The 21293-nt window shown below is 45.7% G+C and overlaps 1 protein-coding gene across 3 annotated transcripts in view; it reads left to right on the top strand.

Annotated features, from left to right (window-relative positions):
- LOC133973310 (pleckstrin homology domain-containing family G member 1) overlaps positions 1-20338 on the top strand; it is a 58808-nt gene extending 38470 nt beyond the window's left edge. For all 3 annotated transcript variants that reach the window (XM_062411077.1, XM_062411079.1, XM_062411078.1), the window contains exons 3-17: positions 2725-2825; positions 4068-4137; positions 9714-9760; positions 11432-11582; positions 11943-12074; positions 12817-12999; positions 13103-13198; positions 13826-13912; positions 14269-14302; positions 14407-14499; positions 14587-14648; positions 14744-14935; positions 15040-15159; positions 15266-17102; positions 17422-20338. In XM_062411077.1, coding sequence (XP_062267061.1) covers positions 2725-2825; positions 4068-4137; positions 9714-9760; positions 11432-11582; positions 11943-12074; positions 12817-12999; positions 13103-13198; positions 13826-13912; positions 14269-14302; positions 14407-14499; positions 14587-14648; positions 14744-14935; positions 15040-15159; positions 15266-17102; positions 17422-18407 — 4191 coding nt within the window. In that variant the 3' untranslated portion in view covers positions 18408-20338. The remainder of the gene's footprint in view (positions 1-2724; positions 2826-4067; positions 4138-9713; positions 9761-11431; positions 11583-11942; positions 12075-12816; positions 13000-13102; positions 13199-13825; positions 13913-14268; positions 14303-14406; positions 14500-14586; positions 14649-14743; positions 14936-15039; positions 15160-15265; positions 17103-17421) is intronic.
- The last annotated feature ends 955 nt before the right edge of the window (positions 20339-21293 follow it).

Raw genomic sequence — 21293 nt, 5'->3', positions numbered from 1 at the left:
ACGCATGCATTTTGCCTTTCTTCACCACGTTTTAACGCCGGTTCCAGTGGGTGCACAGAAGACGGATGGCGACGGCTGCGTCTGTGTGAATGGAGCTTTTAACATGACGGTTTACATATCGGGGAAGAGAGGACCACTGGACAGCATCAAGCCATCTATTATCAGCACTGTCCTGTGTGAGCTGGTCCCGCGGTATCATCCCATAATCCCTCTGCCCGCGCTGCTTTCTGCAGGGGAAGAGGGTGGGGTAAAGCCTCAAACACAAATATTTACCCAGACTCCCTTGGGCTCACCTGTGTCCCATCAGTCAGCAGTGGTGTTGTGGTCTGCACACACACACACACACACACACACACACACACACACACACTCAACGCTTGTGTGTGAACCGTGTGTTTTCATTTAGATCAGTTACAGTACAAGTGAAAGTACTGAGCGGTTTGTCAGTTGGTCCAGGAATTAATTCATGTCTATGGTGGCCCTGAAAACCGTGCAGCCAAAGAACGGAAGAGAAATGAAAAAGGATTTGTCAACACACCAAACACTGCTGCAAAAACAGAAACCCTAATCTGCCTTTAAAGAGTTCTGCAAGACTGGACAACACAACCAGATGCACAAACGTGTTGCCAGAACAAAAAACGTCCACCGTCAAGTCTTCTCATAGAACTCAATAAAAATGATTTAGAAAACAATACGTTTTCCTGGAGACACTAAAAAGTGATTAACAAGCTTGTCAAGCTTTGTTTTCCTGGAAATGTCTGCAAGTCATTTATTTTGTGCTCTACAGAAGATCATGCATCTGGTTGTGTCCTTAGTGTTTTTTCCTTAATGTGCATGTGTCGTCAAGTTGGCGAACATGTTCCCCCCCCATTTGCTTTTGTTTAATGTATTTGCTTGTGTTTTTCTTTTTGTACGATGCAGCGTGTCGAGCTCGCTCTGCCACTTCATGTTCCCAAAGCAAAGCTCTGATTTGATTTCCCCCTGCCAGGACATTGGTAGTTGTCTGGGCATTGCCAATGAAAAGTGACAAATTGTTTCAATGAATGAGATCTGAACGTCGGCACTCGACATTACTTTGAGGACTGACTTCCGACTGTGAAGGGACGTGATTGGTGCAGAGGAAAAGAAGTGTGTACTTGAGGTGGTTAATAGTTAACAGGAGAAAGTATCAAGTTTGTACATGTTATGTCTGCTGCTTAGCAGGGAGTGTTCCTTAAGGTGTGTGTGTGTGTGTTTGTGTATGAGTGTGTGTGTGTGACTGCTGCCCATTGTTAAGAATCAGGCAGGCTTCGGCTGAGTGTGTTGAGTGAACGGGTCAGGCCAGGTCAGATCCGTGACCCGCGGCTAATAAAGCATCACCTTACACATTACCTTCGATAGTCAACTAAATCCAAACATGACCTCCTGACGTGACCTCTAACCATCAAATCCTCCCAACAGAAAGCAGGGCCTCTTTCATCACATTCAAATGACTTTCCCTTTTAGGTTTGAATCCTGTTGTTTTAGCTGAGACTCTCTTTTGAAATCCCTTCTCAACATAGAAGATAAAGCACAGCAGCAGGCTGTAAATTCAACAGATAGAAGCAGGTGATCAGGGAAGTGTGTGTGTGTGCTGTAATCAGTGGGTGTGTGTCCTATCCAGTTACAGACTGTGGTCGATACTTCCTCCTACTGACCGTCTGTCCCATAGCTGTGTGTGTGTGTCTGTGTGTGTGTGTGAGCACCTGTGTGTTAGGTGTTCTCTTCTTGTGTAGTTGTGTTTCGGGTTTGACTCCCATCTTTCAGCAGCCTGCAGGAAAAGATATTATCAGAGCTCATTTGTCAGAGAGACAGACGAGCAACAGACACAGCGACTCTCGCGGCTCCTGTGTGTTTTCTGATCCGGGTTCAGACTTTTTGTATCGACTCATGGTTGTGATTACACACTGCAAACAAGATACACGAGAACGTTACGACAAATTAACGCGAGGGATTCAATGCAACAGAAACCAGCAACAGGCTTGCAGAAGAGAAACGGTGACTGGTGTGTGTTTTCCCCCCCGCCTCTCACTTTCTGCCTGCGGGGCCGACTGAGTGCCGAGTCGTTACAGTGCTGACGGCAGTGATGGAGCCAGTGATAAGAGACGTTGGTGTTAAATCAGCCTGAGCACATTTATACCTGTTTCCCAACATGTTGAACCAGTGTTTCCTGCAGCATCGTGTAGTGACTGTGGTGGGATTCAAACCCTTATCCCCCCCGATCAGGATGTTAACACAAAACAGAGCCACAGGGGATGAAGCGGCGCGATAACATAACTTAACGTTTAATTATACCACTTCAAATCAAATTAGAGAATTTAAATGAAATAAAAAATGATTTTAATCGGTGTTGCTGGCTATTACAACTTAAAGAACACAGGAGGCCATGCCAAATGATGAGTCATATAATTATGTGTGCATAGGAAAATTAAAGAAAAACATTTCAAATAAAAAATGATGAGGTTGATTTTTCCCCTTATCCACGAATGATAACAAAAGGTCTGTTTCTGTCTTTTTACAGTGGAAATTCCTTTGGTCTGCAGTTCTAGTTTTAGGTGAATGTTGTGGATTGAACTGTAGAATGTACAACTACATGCTTTGTGGTTTTTTTTGTTTTATTATCCGAGAAAAGACAGACGTCTACAACCGTCCAGCTCTAACATGACTTCTCTCTCTCTCTCTCCCTCTCTCTCTCCTCCTGTGCAGGACTACCTGGAGTGTATCAGTAACCAGTCGCGACTGGCCCTGAGCTCCGAGGACAAAGGTTCACTATTCGGCAACATCCAGGACATCTACCACTTCAACAGGTACAACATGGAGACAGTGGCAGTTCACCACAGACCTAAGTCACAAATATGAGACCTCAGACAAAGATGGTGATGTGACAAAATAACGATCGAGACATTACAGTATATTTTAGAAAAGGATGATTTTGCTTTCAAGCTGAACATAGTGTTTTTCACAGATCATATTTTAATATATATGTTGTCTCATGACTTTATATATTGAGGCAAATACTGACATGTCCCCAAGGAGAATAAGTTTAAACAAGAAATGCTGACACATGATGTTTGTGGTTGTTAACAATTCCCAAGTATTGGACTAGTTAGATTCTACCCCTGTCCACTTCTGTTAATTCTGTGCAGTCTCTGGTGTTAAGTGAGTTGTATGAATTATCTTATTGAACTATAACGCCTTGTGACCGCTATTTTAAAGTCTTGGGTGAGTCCGTGGCCATAAGCAAATCATTAGGTTACAGTGAAATATAATCCAGCTTCACACTCGACTTGGTCTCAGTCGACTGAGACTCAACTTGGACTTGGCCCCAAAATGTCTGACGACATATTAATACACCGACAGACTCTCGTCTCTCCCAGGCTCAACAAACAATGACCTGTTAAAACTGAAACTGGGCTGAGGCACCTGTTGATTTCTTGGAAGGGCGTCGTTGTAGCTGTGTGTGTGTCTGTCTGTGTGTGTGTAATCAGTCCACGTCTGCATATTTGTCTCCTCCGGCACCGTTCTGAAGTGTGTGTGTGTGTGTGTCTGCTGTGTCCAGACGAGATGGCTAGCTGAGCATCAGCCCTGGTGGTCTAGCATCACACTCTTGTCTCCCACCTTTTCGTTTCTCAGCTGCTGTGTGGCAGAAAACCTGGCCAGTAAAAGGAAGCATGTAAAAGCAGTTTAAAGCAGTCACAGTGACCTCATGCTTCAGCCATGAAACAATCACTCCAGCAGTTGTGTTTCACACACACACACACACACACACACACACACACACACACACACACACACACACACACACACACACAGCTACATACAGGAGCCCCCGTTTTGAATTCATGGAAGTTTCTCGTTTGTTCCGAGCCGAGCGCCCTGAGGCCTCATTCGCGCACCCAGCGTGACTCTTTCTCCTGAAATTCGCTGTGATTGTTGTGAACAAAGAATGGTGGGAAGAAGAGAAACACAATCTGTTTACCGTTTAAAAGAAGTAGAAAATGTGTGGGTTCACATCAGAATCTGATCTCTCTGATTTCCTTTGATTTCAGGGACCTTCTTCACGATCTGGAGAAGTGTAACGCCGACCCGGTGGCCATCGCAGAGTGCTTCGTATCCAAGGTAAAAACCCCTCCTCCATCTCTTGGTCTCCACTGATGGAAAGTAACTGATGACACACACTCACAATGTGACACACACTGAAACTGAAGCACATGTACAGTATCAGTTTACTCGAGTCTTATCAGAGAGATTTTTTCTTCTTTTTTTCCACACAAATCATTTAACAACCCCCTCAGATTAATCGCGTGACCCCTGGATTCAGATCTAAACATGAATATTACCTTTGTTTATATCTAATATTTAAAACTAGCTTATCCTCGACCACATATAATAATAAACTGCGTCTTACACCTTAAAAGCATTGCAATTACTAATCTAATATATTATACATACCACTCATTATCCATATCCTACGGGGGGGGGGAGCTGGAGCCAATCCCAGTTGATGTTGGGTGGGAGGCAGGTCGCACCCTTGGACAGGATGCTATTGATCGCAGGGCCAACACACAAATAACCATTTATGCTCACATTTACTCCTCTGGTCAGTTTAGTCTCCAGTCAACCGAACCCCAAACCAAGTGTCTTTGGACTGTGGGAGGAAGCTGGATAGAACCCACTCTGACCTGGGGAGCACATGACAACTCCACACTTTCACTATTGTGCCTTGTTTATAATGTGATCTATTACAGATTGAGTTCTTTTGAAACTGTATTCAAGTGGGATTTTAAAAGCAGAACTTTACCTGTAATGGAGTATTTTTAACCATTCTGAGTATTTCCTCTTTACTACTGTCTGTCTCTGTGTCCACATGCAAACTCTGTTTCCGTTGCTTGTTGAATCCTGTCCAAACAGCTGGCTGACACACACACACACACACACACACACACACACACACACATGCAGAAAGCATGTGCACTAACAGAAAATGAGAAACAGGTTATTTTAAGAGACCAGTTCCCGAAAGTCCGATGCAGACGTTGCATACAGTCAGTGAAGTTTATCGTAGCCAGTAGCATCACTTTAGTGTCAGGAATGTCCGTGTTAAGTGCAAGAAGAAGAACAACTCCAGAGGACTTTTAAAGAGCGGCCATATATGTAATCACTTTTTTTACTTGCTAATAGCTGCACAAGAAAAGCTAGACTCTGCAACTCTGCTGAAAGACGGATCACTGCTCCCCCTCTGTGTGTCTGTGTGTGTGTGTGTGTCTGGGTGTGTCTGTGTGTTTGTGTGTGTGTGCGCTCTAACCTTTCTTCCAGCTCGACTCCTCACCCACCAATGCCTCATAAAATGATTATGTCCCATGATAAATACACTGCATTCCAGCACTTCCTCTAAAACACTTTACATTCCCTCCCCGCCCCCCCACTGCAATTACACCCAATACCACAGAGCAACTGTCTGGCCATGTATATATAAAAAAAAAAAAGTCACAGTCACAGACTCCCTAAATGCAGCTGTTGTTGACAAACCAGTTTTATAGCGGCCCACAGCTCCACTCTGCATAATTAACTGGGATCCATAAACCATCCTGGATGCTGACGTCCTGCCACTGACTGATTAACGGAGCAGTTAGCACAAAATAAAGCGTCAACAGATAATGTCCATGTCACGCCCCACCATTTGGCGACTCTAGGGGGCGTACAACACTCAAATCACTGACCACAACTTACTGGAATTAACGACAGGACACCTTAAAAACAATGGGATTTATTTAAAATCTGAGTGCAATGTTTTGAAAGGACCAGGAGTCCCAGTTCAATGCTCCTCATTGACAGCGGATGGATAGAACCAGGGAAGAGCTAAAGAGGAGAGCAGAGAGGAAAGTGTGTGTGTGTGTGTGTGTGTGTGTGTGTGTGTGTGTGTGTGTGTGTGTGTGTGTGTGTGTGTGTGTGTGTGTGTGTGTGTGTGTGTGTGTGTGTGTGTGTGTGTGTGTGTGTGTGTGTGTGTGTGTGTGTGTGTGTGTGTGTGTGTGTGTGTGTGTGTGTGTGTGTGTGTGTGTGTGTGTGTGTGTGTGGCTTTATGAAGCTGACTACTGGTAAAGAGGTTGTGTTAGTAGGCCTGTCACGATAACACATTTTTCTGTGCGATTAATTGCCCCAGAAATTATTGCGATAAGCGATAATATTGCCGTTTTGACACCATTTTCAACTTATATAATGATAATGGCATAATAATGCAAGTACACCCTTTCGAAGATCAATAAACTTTTATTTTTAAAGAACACTGGAACTGGACATCTGGAAGACATTTAAAATATCCCGAATTAATTAACAAAACATCCAAAAACAATAAATAAAATTATTTTAACCAAAAATGCTCTTGAATAAAAACCAAACACAACCAAAAACAATAAATACAATTTAAACACTAAATAAAAAGGATGTTAACCAGATTGCACTTCAACAAATAATAAACATTAGGCTCAGACATACAGGCAAAACTGCCAATTAGGACCTTTGTGCAAAAAAAGTGCAAACTAACAACAAAAAACATGACTGAAAGCGGATGCCTCAACAGGTCATATGCAAATCTGTAGCTTCTTTAGTCTTGCAGATTCCGAGCAAGAAATACCAACTACACAGTCAGTGAGCGCGCACCATTTTGCGCTGTCCTGTTTGTACTTTGTTTGCCGACTAAACGCCCCAGTGATTGTGGACAGTTGGGAAGACGGAGACTTCCCAACTGTTTGTTTTTTCCCAAGCTGGGAAAACTGCATCGGGTGATTGTGTTTCAGGTGAAGATGCAGGTTTGTTGTATTACCGCGTTTTGTCAAAACTGTTTTCAAACAAATGCGACATGTCGGCTCGCATAAGTTATTTGGTTCGCCCCGGCCGTTGGGTTTGAAGCCGAAGTGCTCCCACACGGCAGCTGTCGCGTTCGGCTTAGAAACCAACTCCATCTTTTTATTCTTCCAAATGTTTTTTCTCTTCTCCTCTCGGGACTTTCATGCTGCACTCTGCACTGCGCAACGCCAGGGCTCCGCCTCCCACATAGAGACCAATGCTACAAGTGACTGAGACGTGACGAGGGGGTTAACTTATTGTGCCCTCAGCTCGGCCTTTAAGGCTGCGCTGCAGGAAATAATAACCATCACCAACTGAATGCCTAACCCTGCGCGCTGCCTTGAAGAATTCAGTTGGGGCAAAAAAACACCATCCGGCGATTTATTGCAGCCGGCAAAAAACTATCGCTAATTTTAATTTATCGCGCAATTAATTGATTTATTGCATATCGCGACAGGCCTATGTGTTAGTGAAGGTTAGTCATTGTTGCTAAGACCCAGAAAACCACAAATCTTTCTTTGACGGTTTGGTCACACACACACGCACACAGCTGATATGGTTGTAATCAGCCCGGCGTTCCCCCCCCGCCCTCCTTGAAGAACAGACAGATGTAGTTATAAATCTCTGCCCCCCCTCTCAGCTAATTGGCTATCTATCCTCGTGTTCCCCTCTGTTTGACTGAATCCTCTCGGCGCTATGTGTCGACTAAGCCTTTACACGGTTTTATGGGTTGCTACACGCTGACTGAAGCAGTCGAGAGCACAATTAAAACAAGATCTCTTATTATCACGCCCCTGGTGATCCTCAGGGTTCGATGCCTGCCCGGTGACTCACTGTGACCGGTCCGGTCTCGACGCTGCAACGCCGCAACCTGCTGCTTTATCACCTCGTCGTTAAAGTGATGAGTGGGTGCTGCTGCGACTTGACCTTTTTTCTCCTTGTGCTCTGTTGTGATCAGTCGCCAAAGCTCCAGGAAAGTCCAAATCCCTCCATGTAATTTGTATAATGATATTTTAGATTTTTCCGTCATGTGTAAAGTTCAGAGCTCTCACATGCAGCATTCGGATTTGATGATTATATGATTTAACATAGCTTGTATATATTTCTTCAAGGGAAGTATATTACAGATTAGTTATTTCAGGGACTGCTGGTTTCCCGGCTGGGTTCAAAGAGTGGGCGCAGACGTGCGGTTGCGTGTCGGCGTGTGCGCGCATGCAAGCTCTGCACAACTCTGTCTTCCACGGAGGCAGTTGTGTATTTTGCGGTCGTGCGTTCGCAGTGCAGAGGGGTATTAAGAGTGTGCATCAGGAGCGTGTGTTGGTGTGTGTCATCAGAAATCGATGGTGGCACATCTGGTTGCGTTTAGGTCTGGTTTTGTGGCGGCAGACTTCTGGAGACGAGGAGGAGAGGCCTGCTCTTCAATTTAGGACGGTTCTCACGGAGCACCTCAGGCAAAACATATCACGAGTTTTTCTGTCTGTGTGTGTGTGTGTGTGTGTGTGTGTGTGGGTCTGTCTGTGTGTATGTTAGTGTCTGTGTGTGTCTACATATAGTCTGTTTTTTTGCATATACATAGGTTGAATGTTTTCTTCAGCATGAATAGGGATGTATATTTATCACAGTACGATAACAGTCACATACATCAACTCCACATTAACTACACAATGCATACGGTGCGTTCACATGTATATGAATGTCCAAAATGTCCTGTGCATGTGTGTGTACATTATGAACCAGGACAAATGCCTGTGGTCTGTCCCGTGTGTTTACGATGTCGCTTCCTGATAGCCGTCCTCATCCTGCGACCCCTCCTCAGTGTTTATGGACACGAATAGAGTTCAATTAGATTTTCACGTTATGCAACCTCGGTGGGGGGGGGGGGGGGTCATCTTGGGGCCTCCAAGAGGGCGACATGTGACAGAGGGATGGAGAGAAAAGCTTTCGAGAATGACGGAGAAGGGGCGACTATGGAAGAGAAGAGTGTGTTGCAGAAAGAGAAATCAAGGAAAATGGTGGATGATAAAGATCATTTTTGGAAGAATTTCATTCCGGCTTTGATAAGTCAAGCTGCGTCTGATGTGGTTTGATGTGAGGCCTGCAAGGTGGAAAGAATCTCAATCAAAGGGGCGGGATTGAAGGATGATGGGGGGGGGGGGGGGGACATTTAATCTGAGCACCGGGAGCTGCTGGGATCAACAGAGACTTAAAGGCCAGGATGCAGCCTGATCATAAGCTACACTGGTGATTCTCAATTAGAAGCAGTGAAGGGAGAGAGCAGCCTCGTCTGTGGGCAGTAAACACGAAGCCAGTCATCAAACCGCTGCAGAGGCATGATAATGAACAATGACAACAATGGTGATTAATCTTGACCTTTTAAAGGATTGAACCAGTGCTTGTTGTTGTTGTTGTTGTAACGGGGAAACCGACTTTGATCTCAGTCTGAAATTAAACTGCATTTCTACCACTGTATAGAGTCAGTCAGATTTTTACACAATACATAGTCTGTATATAAAGATGGACGACATGGCTGCTCCCTGAAATCGAAGCCAAAGTGTCCCGATCGCCACCTAGAGGCTGGCTGCAGTATAATCCATAAACCCTGCCTCCTCTAAATAAGTCGATGGGACATGGACCAATTTAAAAAGTCAAAGTGCTTTTTTTAAGTCATATGAGCAACAGGGCTGGAAAAATGGCATGGTGATTAGCCTCAGCTGTACTTTAACTTGCCGAGTGTGTTTTAAAAGTCGTACTAGTTCTCCAGTTCCACACACAAAAGCCGACAATTATCACGGGACATTTCTTCTTCCGGATACTGAAATACTCATTTGTCCTTGTTTTTGTGTTTTTCGCAGAGTGAAGAATTCCACATTTACACCCAGTACTGCACCAACTATCCACGGTAAGACAGCTGTAAAAGTGTGTGTGTGTGTTTGTCAGTGTGTGTGTGTGTGTGTGAGATGGTGTTTATTCAGTCCTCTGCACAAAACCCAGCTTCTCGTCTCCATTGTTCCTTCCTGATCTCACCTCCTCGCACTCGTCTTCCCAGCGTCTCACATGGCCTCATTGTGCGTGTGGATCAATGCGTTACCTTTCTTCCCTCACTGACAGGCTGACGCGCTCTATAGTCGGCAGCTCGGCAGGAGTCAAAGTGTCTACTGGCTGTTGTGCCGCAGGGTCTCCCCCCCCCATGCCATTCCTTTATGTGCGGCCTATCGACAGAGTTGCGGCTCACGCACTGACAGATGGGGCTGTTAAAGATGTCACCTTATCATAGCTAAACCTGTTAATGTTTTATTCTGCTTTGTGTGAGCGCGGCCCCGTGGGACACCTGAATGAACGGCTGAGGAGGAATAATGCAGAGTTTGTTTTTCTCTGTCGGTGTGTCTATTGTGTATGATTTAAAAAAAAGGCTGAAACTTGATGCTATTCATCGTGCCAAGATATACAGCACCTATCAAACACACCCTCTCCTCTGGCTTCCATATTTTCTTCAACGGTGCATAAGATAAGAGCCGAGATAAGAAACGCACGTGTGGGAACTATTTACAAGTTAATGATGACTAATGGCGAATGCTGATTGTGTGCGTGTGCACGCGCCTGTGTGTGAGGAGGCCATTGTCAGCTGTTTGAGATAGACCCTCGCCCACATCCACACCACAGCTGGTGACCCCGACCAAGGTCACACACGACACACACACACAACCATAGGGAGACACTCTGCACACCAACGCTGGCAGAGGCTGCAGATGTATCATGGTCATGCTGAGCTCGAAGGTCAGGTTTCCTCCAGAACAATGTGAGGCCTGTGTGGAGCTGCACTGGAATTCCGACATGCAGACATGCACATGCATGCGCGCACACACACATACACACACACTGACACAAAAGAGAGTGAACGTTTTTGGGCGACTCAAAACTGTCTTTCTCTGTCTTTTTTCCGCTCTGCATACGTTCACACAAACACACACGCGCAAACACACACACACACACACACACACACACACACACAGCCTCCGTTTGTTAGTGAAAAAGCCTCTTTCTTCACCAATGGGTCAAAACGCCTATTTGTAAATGTGGTTCATTAGTAGTTGTTAAATTCATGGTCTGAGCACCAAAAATGAAATGTTGCTGTCTTAAGACTAAAACAAGACTTGATGATCAATTACTTAATATTATTATCTATTGACTGTCAGTGGAATCATACTGTAAACTCTAAATTTCTCTGAATTGAGTGATTGTTTTATTAACTACACACACAGCGTATCACAGGTCATCACAGTGAATAGTCATTTGATGATTCTGCATATAGTTAGAATACAAATAGTCAAATGAATAATATTTTAATAATCATCAGACTGCATTAGCTTGTCAAGGTGAGCTCAAAAAACATGCAGCCGTGTGGATAATCCCCATCACAGCTTGGTATTCCCTTTTATGTTTTAGAGTAAAAGTTTCCCCCTTTTATTATTGTTTATTATTTTATTATTGTCTGTGAGAATTAGTCTTTGTTGTCGAATTACATTTTGCCTCCCCTCGCTGACATCTCACGTGCCGTGTTCTGCCTCCACAGGTCGGTGGCGGTGCTCACCGAGTGCATGAGGAACAAGGCGTTGGCCAAGTTTCTCCGCGAGCGGCAGGAATCTCTGCGGCACTCCTTGCCCCTGGGCTCCTACCTGCTCAAGCCAGTGCAGAGGATCCTCAAGTACCACCTACTGCTGCACGTATGTCAGTCTGTTGTCTCTGCTGTCTGTCTCCAGTCTCCGTCTCTCTCCAAAAACACACAGTCTCACAAAAACAATTACTCATCACCCGCAGAAATGCAGGTGCAGGCCCCCACTTGCACAGAGAGGACACTAATGTTTTTATGTGTTACAATGCAAATGGCTTTGTGAGTCTCCAGCTCGGCTCCACTGGAGAGGCCAAATGTTTCGACATATGCTTCTCTCAGTATGTTCCTGTGTATGTGCTTGCATTATTGTTTCTCTGTGCAGAAAAACACACACACACTTCAAGTGTTCATGCGTGCACGTGTCAAAGTGCTAACTCCCAGCGATGTGTGTGTGTGCGTGTTGCCTGTGCAGGAGATAGCCAACCACATGGAGAAGGACACCGAGACCTACGAGGTTGTGCAGGAAGCCATTGACACCATGCAGCGAGTGGCCTGGCACATCAACGACATGAAGAGGAAGCACGAGCACGCCGTCAGGCTGCAGGTACGACAAACACGTACACACAGGACAAAACCACACACGCTTGGCTTGACTCTCATTATTCCTCTATGGCTGAAACAGACACGGCCCGATTTTTCTTTCCCAGGAGCCATTTCTTTTATTGTTGCACGGGACAGTTATGTGATCTCTGGGTTTGAATCGGCCAAAGCTCTGATCCTCCCCACGTCTTACTTAAGTCACTGTGTTTTCCACTGGGCTATTGGTGGCCTTGCATAAGGGGGGCGGGGGGGACACATAAAAGGGAAGCTTGATTCTTTTATCAGCTGGGAGCCAGAATGAATGCAGGAATGTTTGCGTGGTAGGGTTCAGTGTCTGGATACAAAATGATTGATATTGACAGAAGCTTTAACTTTTTGTAATTTATAAGTCTGTATTGTTTTTACTTTTATTAAAGTTTGTTTCTATTTCTCCCGTCTTACTTTCTCAAAAAATACCTTTTTATCACGGCTTTTCTGTGATTTATATTCATTTATGATTTATTTAAATATCTTAAAACACTTGGACACACATTTTCTGCATCTTTTTCTTTCAATATCTTATTTTCATATTTAGTTTTTTACTGCACCAAATCCCTTAATCTTACTTTTTATATACTGTAAGTCAAACATACATTTTTCCGCCACTAGATATTTTTAACTCTTCCATTCTTTACAGCTTTGCGCAATTGCTTTTCCTATTTGTTATAGAATAAACTAAATTATTTAACTCTGTGTGCTCGCCACAGGAAATCCAGAGCCAGCTGACCAACTGGAAGGGCCCCGATCTGATCGGCTACGGAGAGCTGGTTCTCGAAGGAACGTTTCGTCTGCAGCGAGCCAAGAACGAGAGAACGCTCTTCCTGTTCGACAAGCTGCTGCTGATCACCAAGAAGCGGGAAGAAAGCTTCACGTACAAGGCTCACATCCTGGTCAGTCATGAAACACTACACGTCTAAAAAGACACGCTAAACACACAAACATACGTGCACAGCAACAGTATTCTTTACATAACGTCCCATTTCTGCTTTGCAGTGTTGCAACCTGATGCTGGTGGAAATCATTCCAAAGGAACCACTGAGCTTCAGTGTGTTCCACTACAAGAACCCCAAACTGCAGCATACAGTCCAGGTAGGAAAACACATTCATCACAGAAAAGGACACTTTAGCGGTTCTCAGGCATGAACTCCGGATGATGTCCGCAGAATGGGGTACGGGCCTTCTCCAGACAAAGAATCCTGCAGAGGATCTACTGCTGTTTTCTCTAATGTGCTCATTCGTACAGTTTTCAGAGTTTTCACAAGGGGGCTGACCAGGGAAAAACTCACTTGCACATTTGCAATTCACACATCAAGCCGCTCTGCAGAATGTCAGGAGATTATCTGGAGTTCAAGTGCATGTCTGAGAGCCGCTTTTGTGAGCGTTAATTACACGTTTAAAACTGTAGCCACCAGCGGCTTTGTGCAAGAACGCGGTCAGAAAGTGTGACGGTAATTTGCAGGTGTTTGATTATTTTGTCGAGAGTCCCAGGCTCCAAGTCGCCGAGCTGCTCAGACACGTCGAGTGCTCAGAGGCTAATGGTGGCCATTGTTGTTACCCAGCCGCTGTGGGCAAGCGTTGAAAAAGAAAAGATAATGTGTGTGTGATGCAAGAAAGAGCTGTTCCAAAATATTTAAGGGCTTATCCCAACCCTTCTCTCACCTGCTTTTTAAAGTGCATGTCTGATATTATCTTCCCTGTGATGTTTGACGCCCTCAGGCCAGATCTCAACAAGACAAGCGCATGTGGATCTTACACCTGAAGAGACTCATACTTGAAAACCATCCTGCCAAAATCCCTGCGAAGGTACGAAGCACCTCTTCCCCTGACAGCTCTCTCTTTGTTCGCTGACGGCGTAAACAGACTTTGAGTGGGGTGTGTTGAAAACGTCACTCCCCTCTCGCCCACTTCTCCCTTTTCCATCTTTTCTAACCTCTGCTTTTTCTTCACTTCTCTTTCGATGTGCTCCGATTTCTTTCGCATTTACTTTCACTCAAACGCAATCACATCTCTCATCTGTGGAAACTAAAGGATTTATTTCCCATGCTGAAGGTCACTGAGAAACGTTTAAATTTGTGTTGTGGCGCCACCTAGTGTCAGATCATATGTTTGTCCCTAATTTGACCTGTTGAACTCAACCTCATTTCAATTTTCTATTCTAGGCCAAGCAAGCCATTTTGGAAATGGACGCAATGCGTAAGTGCCAGTTAATTAAATTTACGTTCATAAAATACATCATATAATATTTTAATACAACATTATTTACTGTTTGTGTGACATCTTTTCCTTCTTCTCTCCAGATCATCCTGGGTTTCATTACAGCCCGGATGGTGACAAGAAGGATTCCCCTCAAACCAAGGAGGGTCCCACTCCCCGAAGAGGACGCAGGAAAGGTGAGATTTTTACAGAACTTTAGAGAGCACACACTTTGCATTATTCAACTGCAAGAATTCACTTTAAATGTATTTATCTGTGTCCAGAACCTCTGTCCAAATTACTGAAGAATGCCAAGCAGAACGCTGCAAACACGGACGGTGAAAAGGTGAGTGACAACTGGGGATGATGAACATTTCAAGGTTTAAGGAGCGTGAATACAAACAATTGTGCTCAAACTCCTGTGACGGGTCTCCTCCTCAGAGAACCAGTCTGGGGGCCACCCTGCTCTCCCCGGTGTCCCAGCTGGCTCTGGGCACAATCGGTCGCAGCCGCAGCCTCATCAACCAATCGCAAGAATCCCTGGATCCCGGCGATCACTACGACCACAGTGATCGGGAGGAAGGGGAGGAGCCACATCCGCAGGACGCTGACGACGAGGACGACAGTGGTCTGGTGAGTTCAAAGTTGCAAAAAATGAATTATATTCATTACCTTCTTGCATCAATTTGTCAGTTACACCTTCAAACATGTTGTTGATGGTGAAACTTTGCATCCAGGGAGGTGGAAAGAGGCTGAGAGTCCCTGGCAAAAGCAGCAAGAAGAGGCTGAACCCTCAGGCGTCTGTCGACAGTATAGAACAGTGGAAAACCTTCAACATGAGCCCTTCAGACTTACAGGTACTAACCACAAATTAACCATGGTAAATGAAACGACTGCCATGGGGAGGATTTTAAGATTCCTCAACCTCAATGACAACAACTTCTTCTATCTTCTGTCCTTCAGAGAGCAAGAGAAACACTGGTGAGGGAGGGGAGTCACCACCCGCCTCTCCTCAGGACGCCTCGGGTCACAGAGGAACCCCCGGACTCCCCCGTTCCCTCTGTCGTAGTCACAGAGAGTGATAACTCAGTGAGGAACATCTGGGCCGACCATCGGGCTCGTCGGGCCATGTTCCCCACCCGCCAGAGGACCATGCAGCCTGATGACGAGGATGAGGACATTTACCAGATGTTTGTCCCCACCGAGCCCAGTGCACCAGAGCCGGAGGCGCCCTCGGAGAGGACCGACGCCGCCTCGTCGCCCAGGACGGCTCGTCCCTGCAGCTGGCACGTCGAGCAGGTGCCCGCGGTCCACGTCGACCCTCCGCCCAATGGGAGCAGAGTCCTGCGGAGGGCCAGCAGTGCGGGGGAGAAGGCTACGGAAGCCCGACAGAGCCCTGAAGACGACCAGGCCGGTCACAGCAACCTGGAAGTAATCCACACTGAATCGTCAAGTAATGATATCTCTGGATCATCCTCAGCCGAGCAGCTGACAATAGACGATATTGAAAATGTCTATGACAACATCAGCTACGAGGATCTGAAGAGCATGGGCCTGGTCAGGAGAGACCCAGAGGAAAGCCAGTCATGGAAGGAGACGTCCACAGATGCAAAGAGTCCCCAGTGCCCGGCAGCGAGGCCAGTAAATGACGTTTCAGGGATCACAGTGCCTGTGATTGAACCAAAGAGTTCTTCAGAGAGCAACAGGTCCTCCACGCAGGAGGGGAGGCCGTCAGGGACATGTGAGCTCAAGATAGTGGAGGAGAACATCTACGACACCATCTGTTTCAGGGAGCCGCCGTCATCTGAGATAAGGGGAACGAATGAAGGCACTAAACTCCAACAGGAGAGGGACAGTCTGCTGGCCTCTGAACAGGACCTGACGGAAAGTCTCAGAGGGTTTGTGTCCGAGGAGAGCCTCCACTTTGGAGAGGATGAAGGACCAGACACCTCCCATCCTGTACCGGGTTCCTCCGAGCCAGATTATTCCTCCTCGTCTGCGTCTGAGACCTTCTCCCAGCGCTCACAGAAAGGGGATAAGATGTCAGAGCGGGTCGACGAGATCTGGAACGACTTAGAGAACTACATCAAGAACAATGAAAAGAAAGCTGATCGGCTTCCTGCTGCCTTCCCAGTAAGCTCCAGCGAATCTCCCACTAAAGCTTCGTCAGTTAAAAGCACCCCGAAAAAGAACCCCCCTGTAATTAGTGTCCTGGCAGCCAGCCCACCAACCAAGAGTCCCCCCACACATCAGTCTAAACCCCCACCCATCACCTCCACACCATCATTCACCATTCCAGTCATCAACCTCCCCGATCTTCAAAGTGAAGGTACCACCGAAGAAGAACACCACAGCCCTGGTCCCGATCCCTTCCCTGTGACCCCAGAGCCCCCCCCAGGCTCTGTGAAGAGCATCCGTAACCGGCTGGCTCGCCTCAGCAGCGGCAGCTTCCGCCTGGAGGACGACGACCTGGTGGAGCTCCCTCAGCGAAGCGCTCCTCAGAGGGAGAACCCCCTCAAGGACCTCCACAGTTTGTTCCCAGGGGAGCTGACGGGTCTGGACCACCCCCTGGCCTCCTCCTCGCTCCTGCTGGGCGAGTCCGTTGACTTCGCCGTGGAGTCAAAGAACAAGGTGTTCCTGATGGCGCGGCAGTACAGCCAGAAGATCAAGAAGGCCAATCAGCTGCTGCGCATGAGGAGCATGGACCCTGGAGACGCCTGTGGTCGGTCCAGAGCTGAGAAGAAGCAGAAGGACCTGGCAGCAATATTAGAGGAGAAGAAACAAGGGGGCGCAGCCATAGGTAAATTTAAACAACTAGTATCACTAGTCACAACTCAGAATTATTGATCTGACTAACCCTCTATGATGGAAGTGCTCTCCTTTCTATCTTTATACCTCCACACTTCAGGGAAATTATTGGATATGGTTATTTTTATGACTGAACTAATTTGAGAGCTATAATCAAATATGTATACGACTGTGTGATGCTGGATTTGTATAAAGCTACCATATGCTGAGGTGTTACTAAGTCAGTGTTGTGTTCACAGCTTGTTTCTGCTCCCCCCCCCCCCCCAAATGGCAAAAAACACACTTACGCTTTTTCTGTTTTCTATCTTCAGGCGCAAGGATAGCAGAGTACTCACAGCTCTACGACCAGGTAATGTTCAAGGATCCTCCAAGTCCTTCTGGTCAGACCTCCGCTCACCACCCCCATCCAGGGCTGTCGTCCTCCCCATCCATGCCCGAGACCTCCCTGGAGTCAGACTGGCTCCACTCCACATACAGCAACGGAGAGCTGGCCAGCTTTGTCTCCTCGGTGGGCGAGGTGGGGGACGCTCGAGCCTCTTCCACCCCACAGCGCAGACTGACCTCCGCCTGCTCCATCCCCTCCCTCAAGACTCTCCCTCCCACACCAACCACCCCACCTTCCCAGAGGTGGAGTTCGTGCATGTCGCCACCGAGCGAGAAGGAGGAGCACGTGTACAGTTCCATTAAGAGACATCCGTCCTTTAATGCACCGTCTTTACCCTCTTCGAAGCCTTCCTCACCTGCTCATTGTCAGTCGGCCTGCTCGCTAAGTAGCCAGGAGCAGGAGAAGAACGACCAGTCTGGACTCGTATGTAACAGACCCACTGTGGCTCGATCCACAGACCGACTCCATGGCCCGAGTCTGGGCCGGGCTGGCCGCCAGAGCAGCCTCCCAGAGTGGTCCACCCAGGGCCAGTCGGACCTCACCTTACATGACGGCCAGCAGGTGGTCGTCTTGAACCGGGCGTCCGCGCTGAGCATGCTCACCGCCACCCAGAACTACCTGGACAACTTCAAGGACAATGGGGAAGACGACGATGACTACGTGGAGATCCGCTCGGAGGACGAGGGCGAGCCGGAGCACGACAGGTCGGCCGCTCTCTCTTATCAGAGTCGTGGCCTCGCGCAGTCCCAGAGTCTGCCGTGCACGCCGGTGCGCTCCTGCGACCTGCTGAGGTCTCTGGACCGGGAGCAGCTGGAGAAATACCTGTGGAGCGAGCCGCAGCAGAACCAACCCAACATCGTGCAGTCCCTGAGGGAGAAGTTCCGCTGTCTGAGCTCCAGTAGTTTTGCCTGAAGCTACAAAGTTACTAAAGCCAAATCTATATATCAACATACAGCGTATAGAAACAGAAAAGGGGGCGCTGCTGCTTTGCATTGAAGGCCCTGTATAATCTAACATCATAGTCACAAACAAATACACTTTAAAAAATGAAACAAATGTCTAGATAAGAAGCGATTTTATTCGTGTTTGTACCAAACATCTGTGAATATACCTATACTCATACAGGGCTTCAAAGTAAAAGACATCATTAAAGCCTCATCAGAGCATGCATGCGAGCCGCCTTAGCACTTCCACCTTAAAACAGTCGTCTCCTGTATGTTTCAAAGAGCAGTGATCTGGTGGGGATGAGGTATAAAGACACAACCAGGGGATTGTACAGGCATTCAGTACAACTGGATGGGTTCTTAATGTTTTTAGAGACTCTTAGAGGAAACTGGAGTCATATTCTGCAGGAATAAACTGTTGTACAGATACAGGAAGTCAGGACATCTGTTTCCACACGTAGAAGACTGGATCTTTACTGCGCCCCACATCTCAAAAGGAGTAGAAGCATCAGAAATTTGTTTTCTGCGGATATTTGACTCCCCGCGTCAGGAGTCCCTTGTCAATTTACTCTTAAGTTTATTTTAACTGCCTTTTCTAGTTCGACCTGTAGAGGAGAGACGAATCGCGGCAGCGCCTAGTGTTTAATTGGAACGTACTTACTCTACCAAACGGTTCTTAACAAGCTGCTTTACATTTGCTCCTCGGGCTAGTTTGTTTAACAGCTTTTTAGCAACCAATCGATGCAGCTGTAAAGAAAACCCATTGGCTATCACAAGATTCAATAAGTTAAGTATAACTAGCCTTAGATCGATAAGTCTATTTGAGCTCATTTCACTCTACCTACCTGTGTCATCAATAGGGTATCGTGCTTTAAAATCAGGAGATGTTGATATTTTAGATCAGCGATAAGAAATCGTAGGACTCCATATTTATTCTGAACAAAATACAGAGATGTTTTCATGTTTAATCGTCACTGGGGGGCGTCATCATGTCTCAACATATGGTTGATTTTTGTTTTTATAAAATCATGCTTATTTTCACATTTATTTTCAAGCAGGACCACGAAGGAGAACATTAAAAGGGTGTTTGTTCAAAAATAAAAAAAACTACAGTACTGTATATTGGGTGTATTTGTTTTCAAATGGGTAGTCAACTCTTTGTTTACCTTGTGGGGGACCCCCTACTGTCACACTACTGATACTGCATCCACTCAATGAGCTAGTCGGCAGCCGGGTCCACACAACACAATCGTTTTCTCTCCCCTCAAAATGTTTTTTCTTCACAAAGGTCACTCAATGTGGCCCGTTTCATTTGAAAGCATCACAATGTCACCGCCCTTTACCACAATTACTTCAAACCACAGACAAGTTGTAAATTAAAGTGAAATATATTTATTATAAAAGACAGTTTTATGGTCATTTATGGGCACTCACAAAATTAGAATCAGATACTGTGAATATTTTCAGAAATGGATATTTAACTTTCTACCACGCACTGCTTAATTACAAGTTCAAAATCACACACACACACACACACACACACACACACAATTCCCATGGAAAATGACTGTTCATATCAGGAAAAGTGCATCAAACACAGGTTAAGAATATGAAGAATGATTTTAGTTTTTTCTCTCTTTTTGTACATTTTTGTCCTCTGTCACTGGTGAGGATTGTCAGTTGTCATTGACTCTTTTTTGCACTTTTCTGTCTTTTTATTTGTTTTATTTGTGAACACTTTGTAAAGATGTACATTTTAGGAAAGTTATTCTTGTATGGCATAGGTATGCTTTATAATGCTTTAATGTTTAAGTTAAATGTACTGTATTTTTTTAACTGCCTAGTTGTCATTGCTCAACACAACAATGTATTGGAGGTAATAAACTCAAATTAAACGTATCTTTATGTTGCTGGTGGTTTTTACTCAGACATGAAATCACTGAAAATGGGGAAAAGCAGCACATTATGAACTGTGAAGCATTCCCAAGAAAAACCGAGACACAAACATATCAGCCTGAAAAGTATAGTTGTAGAGGTTTGATAAGTATTTTAATAGATTACCATTTTAGACTAGATACAATTTTCTCATAAAATTCATATAAGATATGAGTTTATATAATGTCCAATTATAGAGGCGGTGGTCTAGTGGCAGAAACTTGGACTATGGGCAGAGAAGGTCTCTGGTTCGTCTCTGGTTCGACTCCACAGAGAGACAACAAAAGACGAACCTGGATTGATCTGCTCAAAAATCCAAGAGTCTCCCTACCCTGTCTAGTGCCCCTGAGCAAGGCACCTAACTCCCCCAACATCTGCTCCCCGAGCGGCGTACATGGTCGCTCACTGCTCTGTGTGTCCTGCACCAGATGGGTCAAAAGCAGAGATTAAATTTCCCTACCTGCATGAGTGTGCCTTTGCATGTCTGTGCATGTGTTTGGGACTTAATAAATGCATCTTAATCTTAATCTTATAATGCTGTAACCATCATGTTTCCACATATTGCTTGGTGTTGGTGACTATTATTTTTGCTATATATATATTAATATAGATTGATTTACTGTCATTTCAAAGAGTACAATGAAAACAGACAGTTTCCAACACTCGCAGCTGGAATGCTATCAACGCGGGTTATACGGTGGCCTAATGGAACGTTGCATAACATCTGTGATGTCTTTGAACACAATTCTATACAGATGTCTCAGCTTATACTGGGAAGCATCACTCATTTACGTCCAACAAGCTGCAATACCAACTGGATGTTTCCTGTACTGATCTACTGCACATGTGCACTGCAGAGCTCCCAGTAACTCCAGTAACACAGGTCCAGTTTACTCAAGTGAACATAAGTCCCTTCTCT

The sequence above is a fragment of the Platichthys flesus genome, chromosome 18 (genome assembly GCF_949316205.1).
Source record: "Platichthys flesus chromosome 18, fPlaFle2.1, whole genome shotgun sequence".
NCBI classification, from domain to species: Eukaryota; Metazoa; Chordata; class Actinopteri; order Pleuronectiformes; family Pleuronectidae; genus Platichthys; species Platichthys flesus.
Note: the sequence above shows the minus strand (reverse complement) of the source record. Positions and strands in the feature narration are given on the sequence as shown.